Source organism: Gigantopelta aegis, chromosome 4 (assembly GCF_016097555.1).
Source record: "Gigantopelta aegis isolate Gae_Host chromosome 4, Gae_host_genome, whole genome shotgun sequence".
Classification (NCBI taxonomy): Eukaryota; Metazoa; Mollusca; class Gastropoda; order Neomphalida; family Peltospiridae; genus Gigantopelta; species Gigantopelta aegis.
The window spans coordinates 72,483,056-72,504,703 of NC_054702.1; the positions used below are offsets into that span (position 1 = coordinate 72,483,056).

Genomic DNA, 21,648 nt, shown 5'->3' on the forward strand with positions numbered 1-21,648 from the left:
TGTCTTTGACACAGAGTACAGACAGCCGAGTTGTATGCCCAGGACAGCATGCTTGAATCATAAATGGATACACGCCCGAAAATAAGTTACAATCAAACAAAATCCAACTTAAAGTATCTTGATTAATTTATTAAAATTTTCATTCAAAAAATTGGATAATGAATCTTTCAATACCTGATTAATTTTGTTTTAAACGTTTGTTTTCCACATACATGTATGTAGATTCTAAACTAAAGGTCCTAATCATGTAACAGGTGTTCATTATTATTACTGATCAATGTATACAGAACAATACTAGCAATTTCAATATAGCAGCTGCTAAAGCTATATATTATTTCCTTCTATCTGTTTGGATTATTAGCATCAGTTCTTAAATGTATATATCAAAGTATGTGACTGGGTTTTAGTAGTTTAATTATAGCATTGTTATATATTGATGTCTACTAGCATCCGTGAAGGTGTGATGATGGATTGTTTCCTGCTGTTTAAAATAACCCTTTCACAGAAAGTAAAAATGTACTATATTTGAGCAATTTTGGATTCCATTTTAGGTGGATGTTGGCCCCATTAGACAAGTAGTCACATCATACAGGTCACTTAACAATGAAAATTATTATAGAGGAATTTGAGTGGTCACTTAACACAGGAGCCGTTTGACTGTTATATATAGAACAAGCATTTTGAGAGTTCTGCTACATATCTCTTACCGGGCCAAACAATTTTTCATGGCTCCTAAATTCAAAGGCCATAACTCTGAAAAGTGGATAAATCACTATGAAAGTTAAACTTGATCTGTAAAGCTACATACAAATGATATTTAGCTATATGCAAAATTTCATCTTGATATCTCTAGGCATTGCAAAAGTCTGGAAAACAAATTTTCACATCTCCTATGTTCAAGGGCCATAACTGTTAAAAACGGGTAGATAAAGTCAAACTTGATCTGTAACACTACATGATAACCCTATACACAAAATTTCAGCTCAAAATCTAAAGGTCTTCTGAAAAAAAGTCTGGAAAACAAATATTCACATCTCCTTACTTTAGGGGCCATAACTGTCAAACATTGGTAAATCGTCATAAAAGTCAAACATGGTGAAGCTATAGACATAATTTCAGCTCAATATCTCAAAGCCTTCTAAAAATAACATCTGGAAAACATGTGGGGCAGACAGACAGACAGACAGTGATGAAACCTATAGTCCCCTCTGGTTGCATTCATCCATTAAAACATGCTTTTCACCGAAACAGATCCTTTGACAATATTTAACTTATTAACAGTTGAACTTGAAGGGTTTTTTAAAATTTATTATTTACTTCTAAAGGTCTAATTTTTTTATTGGCCAATTTATTTTTCACAGTAAAATATTTCAATAAATATTTGCCAAATATAGATCTCGAAATAGCTAAAAAAAAAAAAAAAAATGCAGGTAATTTTCCAAGAGACAAACGGATGTACGATTATTTCATCTGCTATTTAGCGAACATTCCACTCACAATCCCAAACCCTCCACTCACCCCATGCTGTCTTATATCCAGCAAGCTATATTGTTTCTTAGCACGCTATATTTCTTTTAGCCTGCTATATTAAAAAAATAACAGAAGGCCATATTTTACTTCCTTCATGTGTATTTTGAACCCTGCAAAATGTATTATAATTACCAGGTATATATGCTTAAATATTTTCCAAAAGTATTCTGTTTTGTATTGAACACTATCCTAACAAATGTCCTGAAAGTGGGGTCAGCTTTTCATTCAGTTCTTCACTTGTGAATATGACTTCTGAAATGATCAATGGCCATTCACAACTGAAGTTACGACTGAATCATGATAAACATGCGAAGACTGGAACACAGCATGAAATACGGTAAAATAAGAGTACATTTAAATAAATTTAAATACAGACAATCTGTGTTCAAAAATGTTTTAGGCGATAATTGGGGATGGTAGTATACCGGAGGGCGTTATGATGAGGTTTGACTGTACGGTACTTTCAAAACATTCATTGCTCATTTATCCTGCAGATTAATTGGTCTACTGACATGTTTAGCGACAGTAAGCTGTGCTAATGTTTGTAAACTATGATGACTGGTTCCTGACTTGGTTATACGGTTTAATGTTAAATGTGTGGCATAAAAACTATAGTCTGTCCCATCCTCCTACAAAAATGTTATTTTTTAGCGAGTACGGTAGGTTATAAACTACTAGTATATGAAACAATGAAACAAACTATATATCTAATATATGTATGTATGTATCAGGGATGGGGAAAAGCCCCTTTTTCCCGGTCTGGGACCGATTCTCGATCTCTGAGACCGAAATTATTTTTTAAAAACGCGCGTTTGCCGGTCCCACTTTTGTCATTCTTGTCGGTCCGAAGTACCTGCCCAATTCTATTATTGGAACAAATTCCTATCGATCAAGTGGACCGGCCAGCCCAGACATCGGTATCTCGTGCATGATTTAAAATAATAAATAAATAGTGGTCAATATGGCTGGTGTTTCAGAGGTTGGTGATTTTAAAGTCTGCCTAAGTATATCGCAGTCACTTGAGTCGGACCTACAGTAGTGTCAATCGACTGCCACTAGGCTAGACATTTGTCAAAGTCGCTGAGTCGGTCATGAGTTACACGGACATTAACGATAGCACCATTCTTGGTTTAGAGAGCCATCAAGGTATTACACTCCAATTAAAACAACAAAGGACCCAGAATTTGCAACTGGTTACAATCAACACCTGTGTACGGAGCTCTGTCGGGTCGAGTGTCCTAGTCCAAAGCAAGAGGCTTTTGTGCAATACAAACTGCTTAAAATAGCATAAAATATAATGAAATAATCTATAAATGTATTTATTGTTGACTGTTCAATGTAGTTTATCCAATAATTAACGATGCTATCTTTTATTAATTGTGAATACTCGTACTTTTTATACATATATGGGAATTAAAATTCATAACTTTTATTCCTTTTTTATATTATTTATTCTATTATGTAAAATATATACGTACAATTTGTGGGGGTTTTCAATGATCATATGTGATTAATTTTTAATTTTTTTATGTTTTCATGTTTATCGTTTCGCGTTCATGATTCAAGATAAAACTATACAAATATCACTATGATTTTAAAAAAAACTATTTGGCAAATAATTTTTTATTTTTTTTATCTCCCCCCCCCCCCCCCCCCCCCCCCCGGTAGTGACATCAAGTGGGACCGATTGACAATTTTATTTTTCCCCACCCCTGGTATGTATGTATGTATATATGTATGTATATGTATATAATTATTATTAAACCACTGGTTATGTCAGAGATATGGGCATGGCAAAGCTAGGTTAGGTTACAATCTGCACTTTTCTCACAATTCTGTCTCGATATTCCACTAAAATAAAAAGTGTCCGTACATTTTTTTAGTCCGTGGACGAAATATATGGTAAATAACTAAAAAAAATTTTATAGTGGACGAATTAGCCAAGAACAATTTTTGGTTGTGGACGAATCGTCTCGAGTTCAACAGTGGACAAATTTTTAGTGTCCAAATCGTCTGTGGATGAAACGTCCAGAGGACGAATCATCTGCATTCCACCTGTTGCACTATTTTGTTTGAGAAACAGTCGAAACATGATGTCACAAGTTTTGAATACAAGCTATTAAATTGGGCCTGTAACGAGATCCAGACATAGAAAGAACCACACTTTTTACGTCTCTCCGGATTACCATTACTGTGATTACAGATTACTCAGCTTACAGGTGTCAGCAACATTTGTCTGGCTGAGCATGATATTGATGTTGCTTGTGAAAGAGAACTTAAGAATAACTCTTTATTTTATAACAAAACATTCATTAAAATTAATATAAAAATTGCATAGAAATGTTTGTTTTCCCGAACTAAATTTCGGATTCTACATTGCAATAAACTAGTGAAGTTATTCACGAAAACACGTCACCTAAAACGGTTAAAATAAAGTGTGTTGTCAACGTTTCCATTTCAATTGATCACTAGTAACCAACCAATGAGTTATCGTCAACAAAATGTTAGTTATTTATACTAGAGAAAAGAATACATTTTGAAAGATAAACTTACAAAGTTCGAAGTTATTAGCTCTAATTTACTGTGGGGTATCTTCCATGAAATTCTAAAATCCTCGTGTAAAATGTCGACTGGCCTTCATTGAAGTAAAACTAGTCCCTTTAAGCGCTGGCCGCCCATTCGTATTCACCATTTAACTTATCATTGATTTGTTATACATTATTGAACGGATTATTTTACTAATTATATAGTTATTGGTTTATTTACATTAAATTAAATATTGATAGAAGATAGCTATTTGTGGACGGGAGCATCTCATAAAACTAATACAATGCATTGACAGATTTATTCATTATGGTCAAACACATAACAGCTTTTGAGATAACCCCTAAGTGATGGATGGAAAATGGCCTTTAAATGAATTACTAAGTACGTAGCCGCAGATGCGCTTGCTCGACTATTACCCTGTTGAGAAACTTATTATAAGTTGCGTAGCAAAGGAAATGAACAGTGTCAAAAAACTGTTTACATCCGTTGTGATTCTCAACGGCACAAACAACTTTTCTGATATTGATTGTCAGTTGGTGCATGTAATAGGGCCGCTAGTTTGGTCTAAAAAATATCCATTTATCTTCGTTTTATTTTATATTGTAATGTCTTGTGGTGGAGACAAGTCGGTACGTTTATCAAGTAAGTGTTTAATCAGTAAATTAAAGGGTATCGGGTCGTTTCGCCCTTATTCCCGATCGCCCCGTGTCGTTTCGCCCCGTGTCTGCCAATACATTGGGTGACACATTCCTATACAAAAGCATAGTAAAACAACCCGATATACCGCCATCGGTATAATATCCGCCCGGTCCCCTCCATTATTATTTTTAGTTAGGGTTGAGGGTTAGGCGTAGGGTTAGGGGTTGGGGTTGGGGTTGGGGTTATGGCTGGGGTTAGGGCTAGGGTTGGAGTTAAGGTTAGGGTTAGGGGAAGGGGGGACCCGGCGGATATTTTTTCCGTTTGCTAGACTTTTTTATGCTACACAGTAAACTGAATTACCACTTTGGGAACTAGTGAAAATAATTTGCAAACATTAGCTGACTGATCTTGGGTGTAGTCTGCCAATCACTAATTCGCCAAATGTGTGACTTCATGAGGTACATGCCAGCATTGTGTCAGGTGATGATGGTCGTTCCAACAATTCCATAATGGAAACTCAAGATTGCTACCTTTTTATTATTTATTTAAACCTTTAAAATAGTATGTAATGTTAAGCCCCCACCCCACCCTCCAAAATTACTTCATTAGCTCTTACAAATAAAATTAGAAATCGTTTTGAAAAATGACATAATTCTAAACATATACCCCTCCCTCAAGTTTTATAGCATACACTATTTGAGCCTCTCTTTGGGCGTTTGTTCATCAGTACTTTCAAGCATATCAGTCAGAATAAAGAGGGCTGTAATATAGCATATGTTTTGTTATTCTGTAACATAACTAGGATACTTTGGGGCCGCTATTAAGCTTTGGTGCACTTACCTGAGTGGAAACAATAAAACTTGTAATAATGCCAAAATCAGTTGGGTCCCAAAGTGGCCAGTACAACGAGGTTTGACTGTACATATATAGAGAGATAATTCCGATAGTTTAATAAAATTTTCTTCGTCATTTATTTTCACAAAATACGCTACCCTTTTTTGGTGCCGAGTGGCCTAATCCAAAAAAAACTAAATAAACTATATTGATATACTTAGGTTTGAAAGGAGGGCATTCAGTCTTGGTGGCAGACTTCCTAAATATATTCTGACACTTTGATGTAATAGAATTAAAAGATAAAGATTGAACTGGCACGTCACTACGGACTGACTAAACTGTACATGATAAATTGTCATCCCTTTACAATCCCATTATTCTTTATTGTGCATGCGTTATTCACATGTTAATTCTATTACATCATTTTCAGTCAACAAATGCCATCACTGATATAAATGAATCTTATTGGCAAAAGAAACAAAAAATAAACTCAGCGTTCAGATTTGCTTACAATCCAGAGTTGCAGACATGTTAATGATAAAATTGCAGTGGAAGTGCTGTGGACACTATTTTTCCACAGCATTTTTTTTTGCAGGGGTTGGAAATGTACTGATAAATATTTGCCTTGTTTATTTTTTATTAAACTTCTACACTTTCTTCTGATACGGGAGAAGTCACTTCTCCTAATTTTTCAATTCAATTCTGAAGTAGTATTTGCATGCTGTTGTTTTTTTCTTCTTCTTCTTCTTCTTCTTCTTCTTCTTCAAATTTTTATGATATTTTAGAGTAGTTAGTTATGTTTAAAATTATGCAATTGTATTTACTTATATGTAGTTGAAGTACCGGTAACCATATAAACTTATGTGTGGTACTGGGTATACATGGTGATTTTGCAAACTTTTGATGTTTTAACTGACATCTGACATTATTGAGTGGAACAGCATGAAGGTTAGTTAAAACATTGAAGGTGCATACATGTACCACTCATTTATAATTTTTTTATGGTAATTAGCTTTTTAAAATAATATTTACATGTACATAGAATTTTTAAATAAAAAGTTATGATCATTGGTATGACAGCTAATTTGATAATATTTTTGATCATTTTGCCAGCAACAAAAATCATGAAGTATTGAGATATGATTTGTAGTTCATTTGCAAAAATAATTGTGGTTAGTAAAACACAGCGATTGGGTATAATGGCTGTAAATATGCCTTAAGCATATGGGCTCCCATTTTCGTAGTGAGGGCAGGCCAATTTTTGCTTGAATTAAAATTAAATGAAAATGCCAAAATCTGGATAACACCATGTATTAATATTATAGTATTACTGTCAAACAGCTATATACAGTCAAACTTCAATAACTCCACCTTCGATCTCTCGAAAATTTCGATCTTTCTACCTGAAGCAACGGTCCCGACCGAATTGCTATACAAATTAGTAATGAAGGCCTTAAAAAACTCAAACTTCAAACACTCGATAAACTCAATCTCTTGACTTAATTCTTTGGTTCCACAATAAAGATTTAATAGATTATGCGCCTCTAAAACTCGACGTGTGTGGATTGATCAAAATGTTGTTGCCAAATGAATTGCCAATCAGACGAAACGCACCTGTCTCAGGTAGTCTGGACTGTCAAGGATTACGGTGATAATTACAGAATAATAGATTGCCGGCTAAGTGGAATGAAATGGTGTTTTAAATTTTAGTTGCATTCCGCCATGTTTTGACATCTGCAAAATACATCAGCGTTCATTTTATCATTTACTTCCTGTTATATAGATGTAAGTAAATACCCTCGTTTTTCATTGTTGTTTTTTCTGTCAGTAAATACATGTATATGCCCAAGCATATGTATTTCAAATTTATTTGGGTTATCTTTTTGTTTTGTTATTTACTTACTTTTACAATATACGCAAAATAAATGTATCACAGGCGTCAGAAGATGCCAACAAAAAGTGGAGGGCTGACAGTTATATATTACTTTGCCTTTCAACTGGGGATGCATAGTTTTCAGAGTTTAGAGGTAAGCAGTAAAGCACACGCTTTTTACAGTATTAAGCGAAATCATCCAGCTGCAATGCAGTTTTAATTTGAACTCTTATATATTAATTTCGAAAACTCAAACTTCTTGAAACTATTTCTTCGTCCCCTTCAAGATCGAATTATCGAAGTTTGACTGTACATGTACATGATTGTAGGGTTGCAAATGAATCACTACCCAAATACCTCTTTAATTTTTGCCTGACTTTGAGGATTTTCTCCAACACCGGGGGGGGGGGGGGGGGGGCAGTTGCACCCTGCTGCAGCCCCCCCCCCCACACACACACTTCCCATGGCATTTCATGCACTTTTCATATGAAATATGCCTAATTAAACACAATTGCATCATTTTAAATATCAATAACTCCTCTAAAAATTAGCTGATTTCTTTATTTAATTACTTTGTACTATCTATCAACTGTAGCAATTTTTTAACATCTTGATATTTACTGTGTACAAATTTAACTAAAAGAAAAATTGTGGACGTTTATGTTTTACATGTGACAATAAACAAACAATTTTTTTTTTTTTAAAACCCCAAGACTATAGTACTGTCGGAAGTAGAATAAAAATGATATTCGTTGATTATTTCTTACATATTAAACAGACAAGTAAATATTTTGTAAATATCTATTTAATGATAGTCTACCTAATTTAGCATTTACTTGTTTTGGCTCTTATTGATGTACAAGGTGGTGTTTACTCTTGAAATTAAAAGAAAGATATCCGTAAACAGATGATTTGTGCACTTTATTGGAACAGACTATAACACATTTGGTCAGCATGTGTCAATTTCATTGCTGTTACACATATGTGAGGGACCCTTCTGATGACAGTGTACCCCTATCCATCTTCAAAACTAAATATTTGTAGATATTTATAAGTAACTTTTGAGCAAAACTGTCAAGAACCATTCTAAGTTTGTGATCTAGTATACCGGTATTAAAGGTGCTATCTCAGTTGCATAATGACAACTGTTGCAAATCATGTTTTTATTAAATTTTTCTCTAACATTTAAAGACTACACCTTTAACTATATGCCCATAAATGATTATAGGAAATAATTTATCTACAAGTAGAAAATACATTTCAATTGGAGAATGTTTATGACTAACAGATGTTCACGTATAGCTTCTAATATAGCACCTTTAAGTGGTTGCAAGATTGTGTAAATTTCTAATATACTTATATTGAATTTATATTCACTAAATATGCTGGTCATAATTAATAATTTATGCTGCAGTATTATTCAAAATAATTAGTTAACTTGCAGTTTTAAATTAAGTTTATTTAAGGGTAAATGAAATTGACATTTGTATGTCATAAAAATGTGTTATGGTTTGTTCCAATAAAGGTCACAGATGTCCTGTTTACTGACATCTTTATTTCAATTTCAAGAGTAAACACCACCTTGTACCTCAGTGAGAGCCCAAACAAGTAAATGGTAACTTAGGTAGAATATCATTAAATAGGTATTTACAAAATAATTACTTGTCGTTTTAATATGAAAGAAATAATTGACGAAAATCATTATTATTCTATTTCCGACTCTACTTTAGTACTTTATGGATTACTGTTACTGTTACTTTATTTACTTGCCTATATCCAAAAGAAGTTCAGGCATGTCCATCCCACATCCAGTCTCTGGCAAGGCCAGTGGCTGAGCATCGGACAGAAGGTATTTAATTAATAAGGACAATTTTGACTTTATACTAAAATGGAATGGCTTAATTCAGATGGCATGTCCAAAAATTATGAATATGATAACTAATTCCTTATATTACAAATAAATGCCAATTTTCGACGGGCGGTCCAAATAAAGAAAATTTATTTTAAATATTTAATTTTATATTTTTAGCCCCAGGAAAACTAAGCAGAGAGAGTTTGGCATTAAACCACAAAAAGATTTTTAAATTATTTATATGGGGGTAAAGATGGTCCCATCGAAGACTTCAGTGTGTAGGATGGGAGGGGAGGCTAGATGCCCTCTTTTGTCAGCCTCCCACTACCCCCTTCGCCCCCCTCCCAACCGTTGTCCGCTCGTTTCCGTAACCCGTCAATATTTATTTTTATTAATATTATTAGACATAAATCTTTCCCTTCTAAAATAAACAACTCCTATCATTAGGAATTTTATTTGTTCAAGTTGTTTTATTTAATCATCATTTGACTTCTTTTTCATTTTTCTTTTCAGCAAATGCTGCTAGAGTCAAGTCAGGATATATTAAAAAGTTTAACAGTGTGTATTTTTTTGTATTTTTTTTATAGCTGTTGTTTATGCAGTCGCCAAATGTTAATTATACTTGAATTTGGCTAATTATATAAACATAAACAATAAACATTAATTAAACATTGTACTGAGAGAATTATTAAGCAAACTCTCCTCTCTCAGGTGTATCTAAGTAGTGTAAGTATTAAATTAACAAAAGAACACACTAGACAGATGTCCAGCAAATAATATCAGTGAATATTACCAGTGCAAGTAGTATGTATTTTTTATTTATTTCCCATGCTTGTTAAAACATGTTCATTATTTTTCCAATTTAAAGTACGTTGGTACATGTAAAGTACATGTGTGTTGCTGAAATGTCTGTATATTAATACGTACCTATTTGGTAATAATTAAAAACTCTGTAGTGTCAATAATTTTATCTGACATATTAAACTTGTTATTTTCCTTGCATTTTTAAAAAAGGTACATACAGGTACACAAATGTATGTCTGTATATACATATTTTAAGAATTAAAAAAACAAAAACAAAAAAAACAACCTTTGCATTCACATCTACAAGATACTCTGAAAATATATCTACCAGATGGCATTTGTTTGCCATTAGTTACATGATATTCATAAAACTGAATACATGTACTTGAAAACACATTTAATAATGTAACTATCTCACTTTACATGAGTTAAGACTATTTTGCTGTAATCTTTCAAATTTCTATTTCAGAGGGTTCCTTTTCAAAGAGCTGGAATCCCGAACTATTCGTTTTATTCCAGGACAGCACCCTAGCCTGGTACAAAAATGAAAAAGCCATTGAGCCAAAAGGGAGTGTCTTTTTGAAGGTAATTTAATCTGTAAACTTTGGTCAAGCCATCAGATTTAATGTTGTTAAGTGCCAGAGTTATAGCCCAGTAAGTAGAGTAACTCCAGAGGCTGGGGACTAATTGTCTAAACTCTTGCAACCTTTCGATCTCACAGTGCAGTGTAAAACGATATGCAAGAAGGATGCAATATTACTTGAGAGAGCCTAGAAGAGTTTTGTGAATTAGACTCCTGAGCTGTAAGGCCACCACACCGATTTCACTCTAATTAACCATTAATCCCAGCTCAGGACAGCATGCTTGATCCTTAATTGAATGTAAGGTCAGAAATAAGTTGAAATTCACGAAATAATTCCATGCTTAAAAAAAAAAAAATGTTTTTAGTCTCATTAATTTTCCTGTTATCATCTGTCTGTCACCTGTATACTGAAGACAGTGATAAACTGCTTACAGTGTTATGTTTCCTTTTTGTCAGTGATAAACAGCTTACAATGTAATGTTTCCTTTTTGTCAGTGATAAACTGCTTACAATGTTATGTTTCCTTTTTGTCAGTGATAAACTGCTTACAATGTTAGGTTTCCTTTTTGTCAGTGATAAACAGCTTACAATGTAAAGTTTCCTTTTTGTCAGTGATAAACAGCTTACAATGTAATGTTTCCTTTTTGTCAGTGATAAACTGCTTACAATGTTATGTTTCCTTTTTGTCAGTGATAAACAGCTTACAATGTTAGGTTTCCTTTTTGTCAGCGATAAACAGCTTACAATGTAATGTTTCCTTTTTGTCAGTGATAAACAGCTTACAATGTAATGTTTCCTTTTTGTCAGTGATAAACAGCTTACAATGTTAGGTTTATTTTTTGTCAGTGATAAACGGCTTACAATGTAATGTTTCCTTTTTGTCAGTAATAAACAGCTTACAATGTTAGGTTTCCTTTTTGTCAGTGATAAACAGCTTACAATGTAAAGTTTCCTTTTTGTCAGTGATAAACAGCTTACAATGTTAGGTTTCCTTTTTGTCAGTGATAAACAGCTTACAATGTAATGTTTCCTTTTTGTCAGTGATAAACAGCTTACAATGTAATGTTTCCTTTTTGTCAGTGATAAACAGCTTACAATGTAAAGTTTCCTTTTTGTCAGTGATAAACAGCTTACAATGTAAAGTTTCCTTTTTGTCAGTGATAAACAGCTTACAATGTAAAGTTTCCTTTTTGTCAGTGATAAACAGCTTACAATGTAACATTTCCTTTTTGTCTAGCCTTTATGAAGTAAACAGGCGAGATATACGTACATGCATTAATATTTCTATAGTGGCATTAGCAATGGTGTCAACATTTGCGTTAAAAGTTTCGCGTTTACATCCATTTCTCAAAAATAGTAATTCCAGATCATTGAAACTTGGTTTATAGTTGCACTTATGGATGTTTATCATGGTTCACTAAAAAAACTTTATGGTAGGCGAGACATTTAATTGTGCTGAATTGTTGTGTTTTCAAACCAGGACGTGTGTCAGTTTCTTGCTGTGGGGTTAATATGCCAGCAAGTGCCAAATCGCCCAGAACTGCCGTCAGGTGGCCGACTTTCTAACATGATGGGAATTCCCTTGAAACCCAACAAGAAGACGAAGATGGTGTGGGCAGTGTGTTCATCTGAAGAGGACCTCAAGTAAGATGTGCATCGTATTAGAGAGTTTAAGATTTTCCTGCGTAATACACCTCATACATGTTTCTAGGTCAAGCAAATCCCTTTCCACAGGCATGTTATTTGCATTTTTATGTCTAGAAGACATGTAAGTTGATACATTTGTTCCTTCATCAAATTTCATGAGACAGGCGCCTCTCGCACATTTCACGGACATTTTGCATAGAGAAATCATAGACTCTCTATTATCTTAGGTTTTTATTACCTATGACTGTCAGTTTCTGTGGCTATGAGTCTATGACTGCTTGTGGTTCTGGTGACAGCGATACCTATCAAAATGTTGGGGCCAGTGGTAGAGTGCTTGCCTGAAGAGCGGTGAGTCACTGGATCAATCCCCCTCTATGGACTCGGGGTGGAGAAGATTTCCATCCTGTCCAGTACTTCACTACTGCTGGTACATCATAGGATGTGGTATGTACTGTTCTGTTTGTGCTGCTTTATTGGTAGTTTCTGCCTTAGGCCAAACCACTGGTCTTGCCAGAGGTAGGGTCCAGTGGAGACATGACTAAACCTTGAAAGGATGTGGCCATGTTAAACAATTTTGGAGTCTGGAGTTATTGGTGGTGGTAGCAGCAGAAGGTTTTCTCTGGATCACATATTGAAATAACCATATATTAGATTCATATAGCCTTGGTTTAAAAATGTGCTCATTAAACAAATATTTATTTTCTGTCTTGTCAACATTTTGATGTTTACAGGTGGTGATTGTAATGTTTTTAGGTATGTCTGATGAGTCTCTTGTAGTGTGGTGACACAAAATAATCAGACACCGAGTTTCTGTTCTATGCAGTTCTTTCCAATTCAACTTTTTCTTTATAATTCTTTATTGTTTCTTTAGTTTTTATTTTGCAAACTATGTATGTTTGATAGTTTTAAGCCTGCCAGACCACATGCTTACCATACTGATTACATCTTATTCAGATTCCATTTATGTGGTGAAAATATGTTGCTGCTTGTTGATTTATTGAATTAGTATACTAAAATATTTATTACAGATCATTTTAACACTGTTTATTCTGTATGTTTTAGGTCCTGGGTTGAGGCTATAATTGGTGTGGTGAGTATAATAATTAAAATAATTGACACATTTTATGATGGTTAGTAATTTTTTGAGAATTTGAAAATCATTATAAATATTTTAATCTTGTACATATATTATACGTCATGTTTGTTTAAAACATTTATATTGATTCTCAAAATTTAATAATTCCACTGATTTAAAGTAAAGTTTCTTATAATCTTAGTAAAATATATTTTTTGTCTGACTGAATTGCATCTTTTCTGACCCAGTTTTTTGGTTATTAGAAGGCCACTTTACATGACAATAAACTTGTTTTAATGCTTGAACATTTACTATATTAAAAAAAAAAAAGTTTAAAAAGGACATGGCAGTAAAGAATAATAGAGAGATGTAACTTAAGTGAGCACATGTATCTGTATTTATTTCAGTTGCCTCCACCACCACAACCACCACAGCAGGGCCATCCTGGTGCCCCACCTCCAGGGGGCCCTCCACCAGTGGCCCCACCCCCAGGATTCCACCCAGGAGTTACCCAAGGTAAAATTCATGACAATGCAATGAAAACAATAAAAACATTTAAGAATGCTAAAAAACTAATTCTTTCTTTTTTTTTGTACAAGAAATAGTCAAAACTACCATTATTTGGATAGAATAACTAAAAAAAAATAACAACAGAATGAATGAACAAACAAACGAACGAACAAATGAATGAATTGTTAAAGACCCCCCCCAGCACAAAACATGCATCAGCTGTTGGGTGTCAAACTAAGGTAAATGTGTAAATGAAATGCAACAACAACAGAAATCCTGTTTTGGGTGGGGTTTTTTACATTTGTTAATATTTCATATACCTTTGCCAATTGTTATGTCAGCTGCAAGGTCATTAGTATTTGCCAATATTGTGATATAATGCTAATGCAACAATAAAGAAAATCCAAAATGATCATATAGAATCTTCACGGTTTGAGTTAATGAGTTGTGGGTTAATTAAATTAAATGAACAAGAAGTATGTGGGTTAAAGAATGCAGTGTATGATTAAAATACACAACCATTTGCAATTCAAAAATTCTAAATAGATTGTATAATATTAGATTTTAGTTTTTTTAATTTACCATACTGAATTTTTTTTTTTACATTTGCACCTGGGTGCCATAGGTAAGTATTTGATTATATATAAAGGGAAATAATTGCTAAATATTAGTGCCTGAAAATATTTCACATTTAGTATATACATTTCAGGTCTTAATATTTAAAAGTTTATTGGAAAATTTGTTTCAGTTCTATGTCCCATGATCATTGAAATCTGTTAGAAACTCTTCTCAGTAATCATGGTAATGGTAAAAGAAAAGAAAGAAAGAAGTGTTTTATTTAATGACGCACTGAATACATTTTATATACGGTTATATGGCATCAGACATATGGTTAAGGACCACATAGATATTGAGAGAGGAAACCCGCTGTCACTACTTCATAGGCTACTCTTTTTGATCTATAAAATCTGAAAGTCTGCATATTTAACATAGCATATACTACCAGGGTTTATGCTAGAGGATATGAAAGGTAAAATTATCCCTAAAATATTGGAAATTAACGGATACATTTTTGTAATTTTTAGAAAGATTATAATAAACTGCTGTACAAAATTTGACAAAGTGCATGACATGCACTGTCCATTTTCAAAAGATTTAAAACCCATAAGATGTTTTTGTTTTTATTACATACCCTCAACTTATTTCTGACAGAAAGCCTGACCACTGTCATGTATAAATTTCTTACCCACCCGTTGGTGAGAACACCATGCATTATTTGTGATAACACGTGCATGTGTTAACAGTTTGAAGACATACGACTGGCTACTACTAGGTGATGACCAGGTCACCAGTGCCATGCAGCCAATGAAAAACAACACAGTGGAAATAGATTACACTGTTACGTATAATTAACCTGACACGTAAGTTGTTTACAAGTGCATCGGCTGTAAATAAGTTTTAGTCAAAAAAGATGTTAAAATTTGTTTAAAACCTGGTTTTTGAGGATATGTAAGAAATAGAATAATATATTTGTGTCCGTTAAATACCATTTATACCAACTCATTGTTTAAAAACATAACAAACTCGCTTACGCTCCTTAGATACATTTTAAAACAACTCGTTGTGAGATAAATGGTATCTAACAGCCACTCATGTATTATTCTCTAGATATAACAGTAATTGTGTACTGCTTGTAACTCGGAGTCCACTGAGCTGAAATGACCATATGACACAGCACACCTTACATGAATGCTGTTCCACCGAGGCAGGCTCTTCTTAATGTGATGAATATTAATTTATTTTCACAGGCCAGCCAGGATACCCACCTCCTCAACAAGGATATGGTGGGCAGGCCCCATCATACCCACCTCCACAACAAGGCTATGGTGCTAACAGACCTCAACAAGGTGGTTACCCCCGGCAACAGCAGGCTGGTGGCCAAGGAGGAGGAGGCACCACAGTGATAGTGCAGGACAGAGGTGGTCGTGGAGGAGGAGGGGGGTCAGATGGAATGGGCGGCTTTGCCACCGGTGAGTGTTCAGTATACTGTACTGTTAGCCTATGATGGAGTGCAATATACTGTACTGTACTGTTAGCATGTGATGGAGTGGAATATACTGTACTGTTAGCATGTGATGGAGTGGAATATACTGTACTGTTAGCATGTGTCAGAGTGGAGGGTCAGATGGAATGGGTGGCTTTGCCACTGGTGAGTGTTCAATATACTGTACTGTTAGGCTATGATGGAGTGGAATGTACTGTACTGTTAGCGTATGATGGAGTGGAATATACTGTACTGTTAGCATGTGATGGAGTGGAATATACTGTACTGTTAGCATGTGATGGAGTGGAGTATACTGTACTGTTAGCATGTGATGGAGTGGAATATACTGTACTGTTAGCGTGTTTCAAGAGTGGAGGGTTAGATGGAATGGGTGGCTTTGCCACTGGTGAGTGTTCAATATACTGTACTGTTAGCATATGATGGAGTGGAATGTACTGTACTGTTAGCATGTGATGGAGTGGAATATATACTGTACTGTTAGCTTGTGATGGAGTGGAATATACTGTACCGTTAGCATGTGTCAGAGTGGAGGGTTAGATGGAATGGGTGGCTTTGCCACTGGTGAGTGTTCAATATACTGTACTGATAGCATATGATGGAGTGGAATGTACTGTACTGTTAGCATGTGATGGAGTGGAATATACTGTACTGTTAGCATGTGATGGAATGGAATATACTGTACTGTTAGCATGTTTCAAGAGTGGAGAGTTACATGGAGTGGGTGGCTTTGCCACTGGTGAGTGTTCAATATACTGTACTGTTAGCATATGATGGAGTGGAATGTACTGTACTGTTAGCATGTGATGGAGTGGAATATACTGTACTGTTAGCATATGATGGAGTGGAATGTACTGTACTGTTAGCATGTGATGGAGTGGAATATACTGTACTGTTAGCATGTGATGGAGAGGAATATACTGTACTGTTAGCATGTGATGGAGTGGAATATTATATACTGTACTGTTAGCATGTGACGGAGTGGAATATACTGTACTGTTAGCGTGTTTCAAGAGTGGAGGGTTAGATGGAATGGGTGGCTTTGCCACTGGTGAGTGTTCAATATACTGTACTGTTAGCATATGATAGAGTGGAATGTACTGTACTGTTAGCATGTGATGGAGTGGAATATATACTGTACTGTTAGCATGTGATGGAGTGGAATATACTGTACCGTTAGCATGTGTCAGAGTGGAGGGTTAGATGGAATGGGTGGCTTTGCCACTGGTGAGTGTTCAATATACTGTACTGTTAGCATATGATGTAGTGGAATGTACTGTACTGTTAGCATGTGATGGAGTGGAATATGCTGTACTGTTAGCATGTGATGGAGTGGAGTATACTGTACTGTTAGCATGTGATGGAGTGGAATATACTGTACTGTTAGCATGTGATGGAGTGGAATATACTGTACTGTTAGCATGTGTCAGAGTGGAGGGTCAGATGGAATGGGTGGCTTTGCCACTGGTGAGTGTTCAATATACTGTACTGTTAGGCTATGATGGAGTGGAATGTACTGTACTGTTAGCGTATGATGGAGTGGAATATACTGTACTGTTAGCATGTGATGGAGTGGAATATACTGTACTGTTAGCATGTGATGGAGTGGAGTATACTGTACTGTTAGCATGTGATGGAGTGGAATATACTGTACTGTTAGCGTGTTTCAAGAGTGGAGGGTTAGATGGAATGGGTGGCTTTGCCACTGGTGAGTGTTCAATATACTGTACTGTTAGCATATGATGGAGTGGAATGTACTGTACTGTTAGCATGTGATGGAGTGGAATATATACTGTACTGTTAGCTTGTGATGGAGTGGAATATACTGTACCGTTAGCATGTGTCAGAGTGGAGGGTTAGATGGAATGGGTGGCTTTGCCACTGGTGAGTGTTCAATATACTGTACTGATAGCATATGATGGAGTGGAATGTACTGTACTGTTAGCATGTGATGGAGTGGAATATACTGTACTGTTAGCATGTGATGGAGTGGAATATACTGTACTGTTAGCATGTTTCAAGAGTGGAGAGTTAGATGGAGTGGGTGGCTTTGCCACTGGTGAGTGTTCAATATACTGTACTGTTAGCATATGATGGAGTGGAATGTACTGTACTGTTAGCATGTGATGGAGTGGAATATACTGTACTGTTAGCATATGATGGAGTGGAATGTACTGTACTGTACTGTTAGCATGTGATGGAGAGGAATATTACTGTTAGGATGTGATGGAGTGGCATGTGATGGAGTGGAATATACTGTACTGTTAGCATGTGATGGAGAGGAATATACTGTACTGTTAGCATATGTGATGGAGTGGAATATTATATACTGTACTGTTAGCATGTGACGGAGTGGAATATACTGTACTGTTAGCGTGTTTCAAGAGTGGAGGGTTAGATGGAATGGGTGGCTTTGCCACTGGTGAGTGTTCAATATACTGTACTGTTAGCATATGATAGAGTGGAATGTACTGTACTGTTAGCATGTGATGGAGTGGAATATATACTGTACTGTTAGCATGTGATGGAGTGGAATATACTGTACCGTTAGCATGTGTCTGTCAGAGTGGAGGGTTAGATGGAATGGGTGGCTTTGCTGGTGAGTGTTCAATATACTGTACTGTTAGCATATGATGGAGTGGAATGTACTGTACTGTTAGCAATACTGTACTGTTACTGTTAGCATATGATGTAGTGGAATGTACTGTACTGTTAGCATGTGATGGAGTGGAATATGGAATATACTGTACTGTTAGCATGTGATGGAGTGGAATATACTGTACTGTTAGCATGTGATGGAGTGGAATATCTGTACTGTTAGCATATGATGGAGTGGAATGTACTGTAGAGTGGAGGGTGTTAGATGGAATGGGGTGGCTTTGCCACTGGTGAGTGTTCAATATACTGTACTGTTAGCTTTGCCACTGGTGAGTGTTCAATATACTGTACTGTTAGCATATGATGTAGTGGAATGTACTGTACTGTTAGCATGTGATGGAGTGGAATATGCTGTACTGTTAGCATGTGATGGAGTGGAATGTACTGTACTGTTAGCATGTGATGGAGTGGATGGAGTATGTACTGTACTGTTAGCATGTGCTGTACTGGAGTGGAATATACTGTACTGTTAGCATGTTTTAAGGGTGGAGGGTTAGATGGAATGGGTGGCTTTGCCACTGGTGAATGTTCAATATACTGTACTGTTAGCATATGATAGAGTGGAATGTACTGTACTGTTAGCATGTGACGGAGTGGAATATACTGTACTGTTAGCGTGTTTCAAGAGTGGAGGGTTAGATGGAATGGGTGGTTTTGCCACTGGTGAGTGTTCAATATACTGTACTGTTAGCATATGATAGAGTGGAATATACTGTACTGTTAGCATGTGATGGAGTGGAATATACTGTACTGTTAGCATGTTTCAAGGGTGGAGGGTTAGATGGAATGGGTGACTTTGCCACTGGTGAGTGTTAAATATACTGTATTGTCAGGATATGATGGAGTGTAATATTATATACTGTACTGTTAGCATATGATAGAGTGGAGTGGAATATACTGTACTATTAGCATGTGTCAGAGTGGAGGTGGGGGGGAGGGGGTCATATAGAATGGGTAGTTTTGCCACTGGTGAGTGTTAAGTATCCTTTACTGTTAGCATGTGTCAGAGTGGAGGGAATCAGATTTTTTCATGACACAGTGGCAGTTATTGAGTTTAAAAGCAGGGTGACAGTTTAAAATGGTCCAATAGAATATTATCTTGAAACATAAATTTATGTTTCGATGACAGTGTTTGGTGATATAATATTTTGAGCAGGATTGACAACATCATGCAGTATGCTCTTTTTTTAAATTATAAATCAGGCCTTACCAGTTCCTAAGACCTTGCCAAGATAACATACATGAATTTGAGCTCAATATGAGCAGGACAAATTAAATTGTATTTTTTTAATAGGTAGAATGTTATAAAGTTATGTGGAAAGCAGTTATTCTCAACAGTTAGTATTATAATCCAAGTATGCTAGTATTACCTTGCAAACACTGTAATACCTAGTTGAATGTTTATTATTAGCAATGCTGTTACATCATTTAAAGAACATGATGCTGTGAGATGTATAATAGAACACAAATCAGCACTGTGATGTCAAAATTGACATGAACTGGTGAGAATACAGATTAGTCCGAAGAACTCATATCAGTCTTAGATACGTAATAATTTTTATAAAATCTAACCAGCACTACCAAAAATATTGGATATCGAAATGGCAGGCTATTATGTACTGAAACAATGTGTGTGTTATTCTGATTTACTCATCTTTTTTTCTTTCTTTTCACAGGGATGCTCCTGGGAGGTGCACTGGGCTATGGAATGGCCCGACCATTTGGCTTTGGTTGGGGTGGTGGTTATTACGGAGGTATGGGCTATGGTGGGGGCTGGGGTGGAGGGTATCATGACTACGGGCCCGATTACCACATTGAAAACAATTACTACACGGACAACACGAACATTGAAAACACAGAAATTAATGAAACAAATGTTGAGAATAATTACAATGATGGTGGGGAGTACGATGATGGGGGAGGATATGATGATGGAGGGTATGATGATGGGGGAGGATATGATGATGGTGGGGGATATGATGACTTTGGAGGTGGGGATGATTTTGGGGGTGGAGATTTTGATGGTGGGGACTTCTAAATATTGAGTTTAAATTATTTAAAGGGTATTACTCAAGTCTGCTGAAAAGTAATTAGAGCCAATACAGTTTTTCCTCCCCTATATACTTTTTGTCTCATCTTCATGAAGTAAAAAAAACAAGATACAGGAATTACTTTTTAGGCAACAGCATCAACTTTGTGTTCAGCTCAATGTTAAAGTTTCGCATTTAACTCCATTTCTCACAAACTGTAAGTTCTAGATTAATGACATTTGGTTCCTAGTTAAACCATTGCTCTTTTTTTTTACTAAAATTTTAACTGCATTTTATTAATTAAATTTGTATTTATTTATTTTAATATGCATTAAGATGAACATTAGTGGATGCAGCTGTCAGCAACATCAAATAGGTGAGGCATTTAATTCTGTGGAAATAATACTGGAATACAGTGGGTTCCACCTAATTGCATAGCAGGTAAATGAATATTTCACCTAATTGCAATATTTGTTGAAACAACAAACCATTTACTATAAATTATATGCCAAACAAGCTGTTTAATTGAATAGTCTCTGATCAAAATCTGCGTATTTGCAAAACAAAGTAGCAGAAAAGCAAAAATAAAATGTTGACTATTGCATCAAATGGACTGCTTTGACTTGAAAATCTGACGGACAGATTGACCACTAACAGTTAACTCTACAAGTTTGATAAACAGTGAATGACTAGAATAGCCTATCATTGTTGTCCTAATTAACTTCCAGGAATTTGACTAGTGTTTGCACACAATTTGTTTTCCACGCCAAGTTTTCATGTTGCAAACTCTTCACTGCCATACAAATTGGTGTAGAGGATACAGTTTTTATTTTAATTTCTTTACTTTGTTTTCTTTATCTTTGTTCAGTGAAATATTTATAGAAACCATTTTTCCTTCAGAGATAACATGACCTAAAATTAAAAAGCTTCATTTTATTTAGTTAACATTTCAGCTTATTGGTTAACTCCCTTGATTAATATTGGTGATTAAAACTTTCACTGTG

At 35.3% G+C, this 21,648-nt stretch overlaps 2 protein-coding genes across 4 annotated transcripts in view; one reads left to right on the forward strand and one right to left on the reverse strand.

Moving 5' to 3' along the window:
• The window catches only part of LOC121371062 (neutral alpha-glucosidase AB-like), a 55,652-nt gene extending 51,470 nt beyond the window's left edge, over positions 1-4,182 (reverse strand). For all 3 annotated transcript variants that reach the window (XM_041496689.1, XM_041496688.1, XM_041496687.1), the window contains exon 1: positions 4,084-4,182. The gene's annotated coding sequence lies outside the window, so the exon portion shown is untranslated. The remainder of the gene's footprint in view (positions 1-4,083) is intronic.
• A 500-nt stretch (positions 4,183-4,682) lies between these two features.
• LOC121369982 (sorting nexin-18-like) lies at positions 4,683-15,959 on the forward strand. The gene is made up of 6 exons (XM_041495065.1): positions 4,683-4,719; positions 10,549-10,664; positions 12,143-12,306; positions 13,372-13,399; positions 13,792-13,900; positions 15,703-15,959. Exons 1-6 carry the CDS (start codon positions 4,683-4,685, stop codon positions 15,957-15,959), a joined length of 711 nt encoding a protein of 236 aa, XP_041350999.1.
• The last annotated feature ends 5,689 nt before the right edge of the window (positions 15,960-21,648 follow it).

Excerpts from the sequence above, each read along its gene's own strand:
- LOC121369982 (XM_041495065.1), top strand. The coding sequence starts at position 4,683 with ATGTCTTGTGGTGGAGACAAGTCGGTACGTTTATCAA. Across the intron at positions 10,665-12,142 it reads AAGGGAGTGTCTTTTTGAAG|GACGTGTGTCAGTTTCTTGC; the intron begins GTAATTTAATCT and ends TTTTCAAACCAG. Across the intron at positions 13,901-15,702 it reads CCACCCAGGAGTTACCCAAG|GCCAGCCAGGATACCCACCT; the intron begins GTAAAATTCATG and ends TTATTTTCACAG.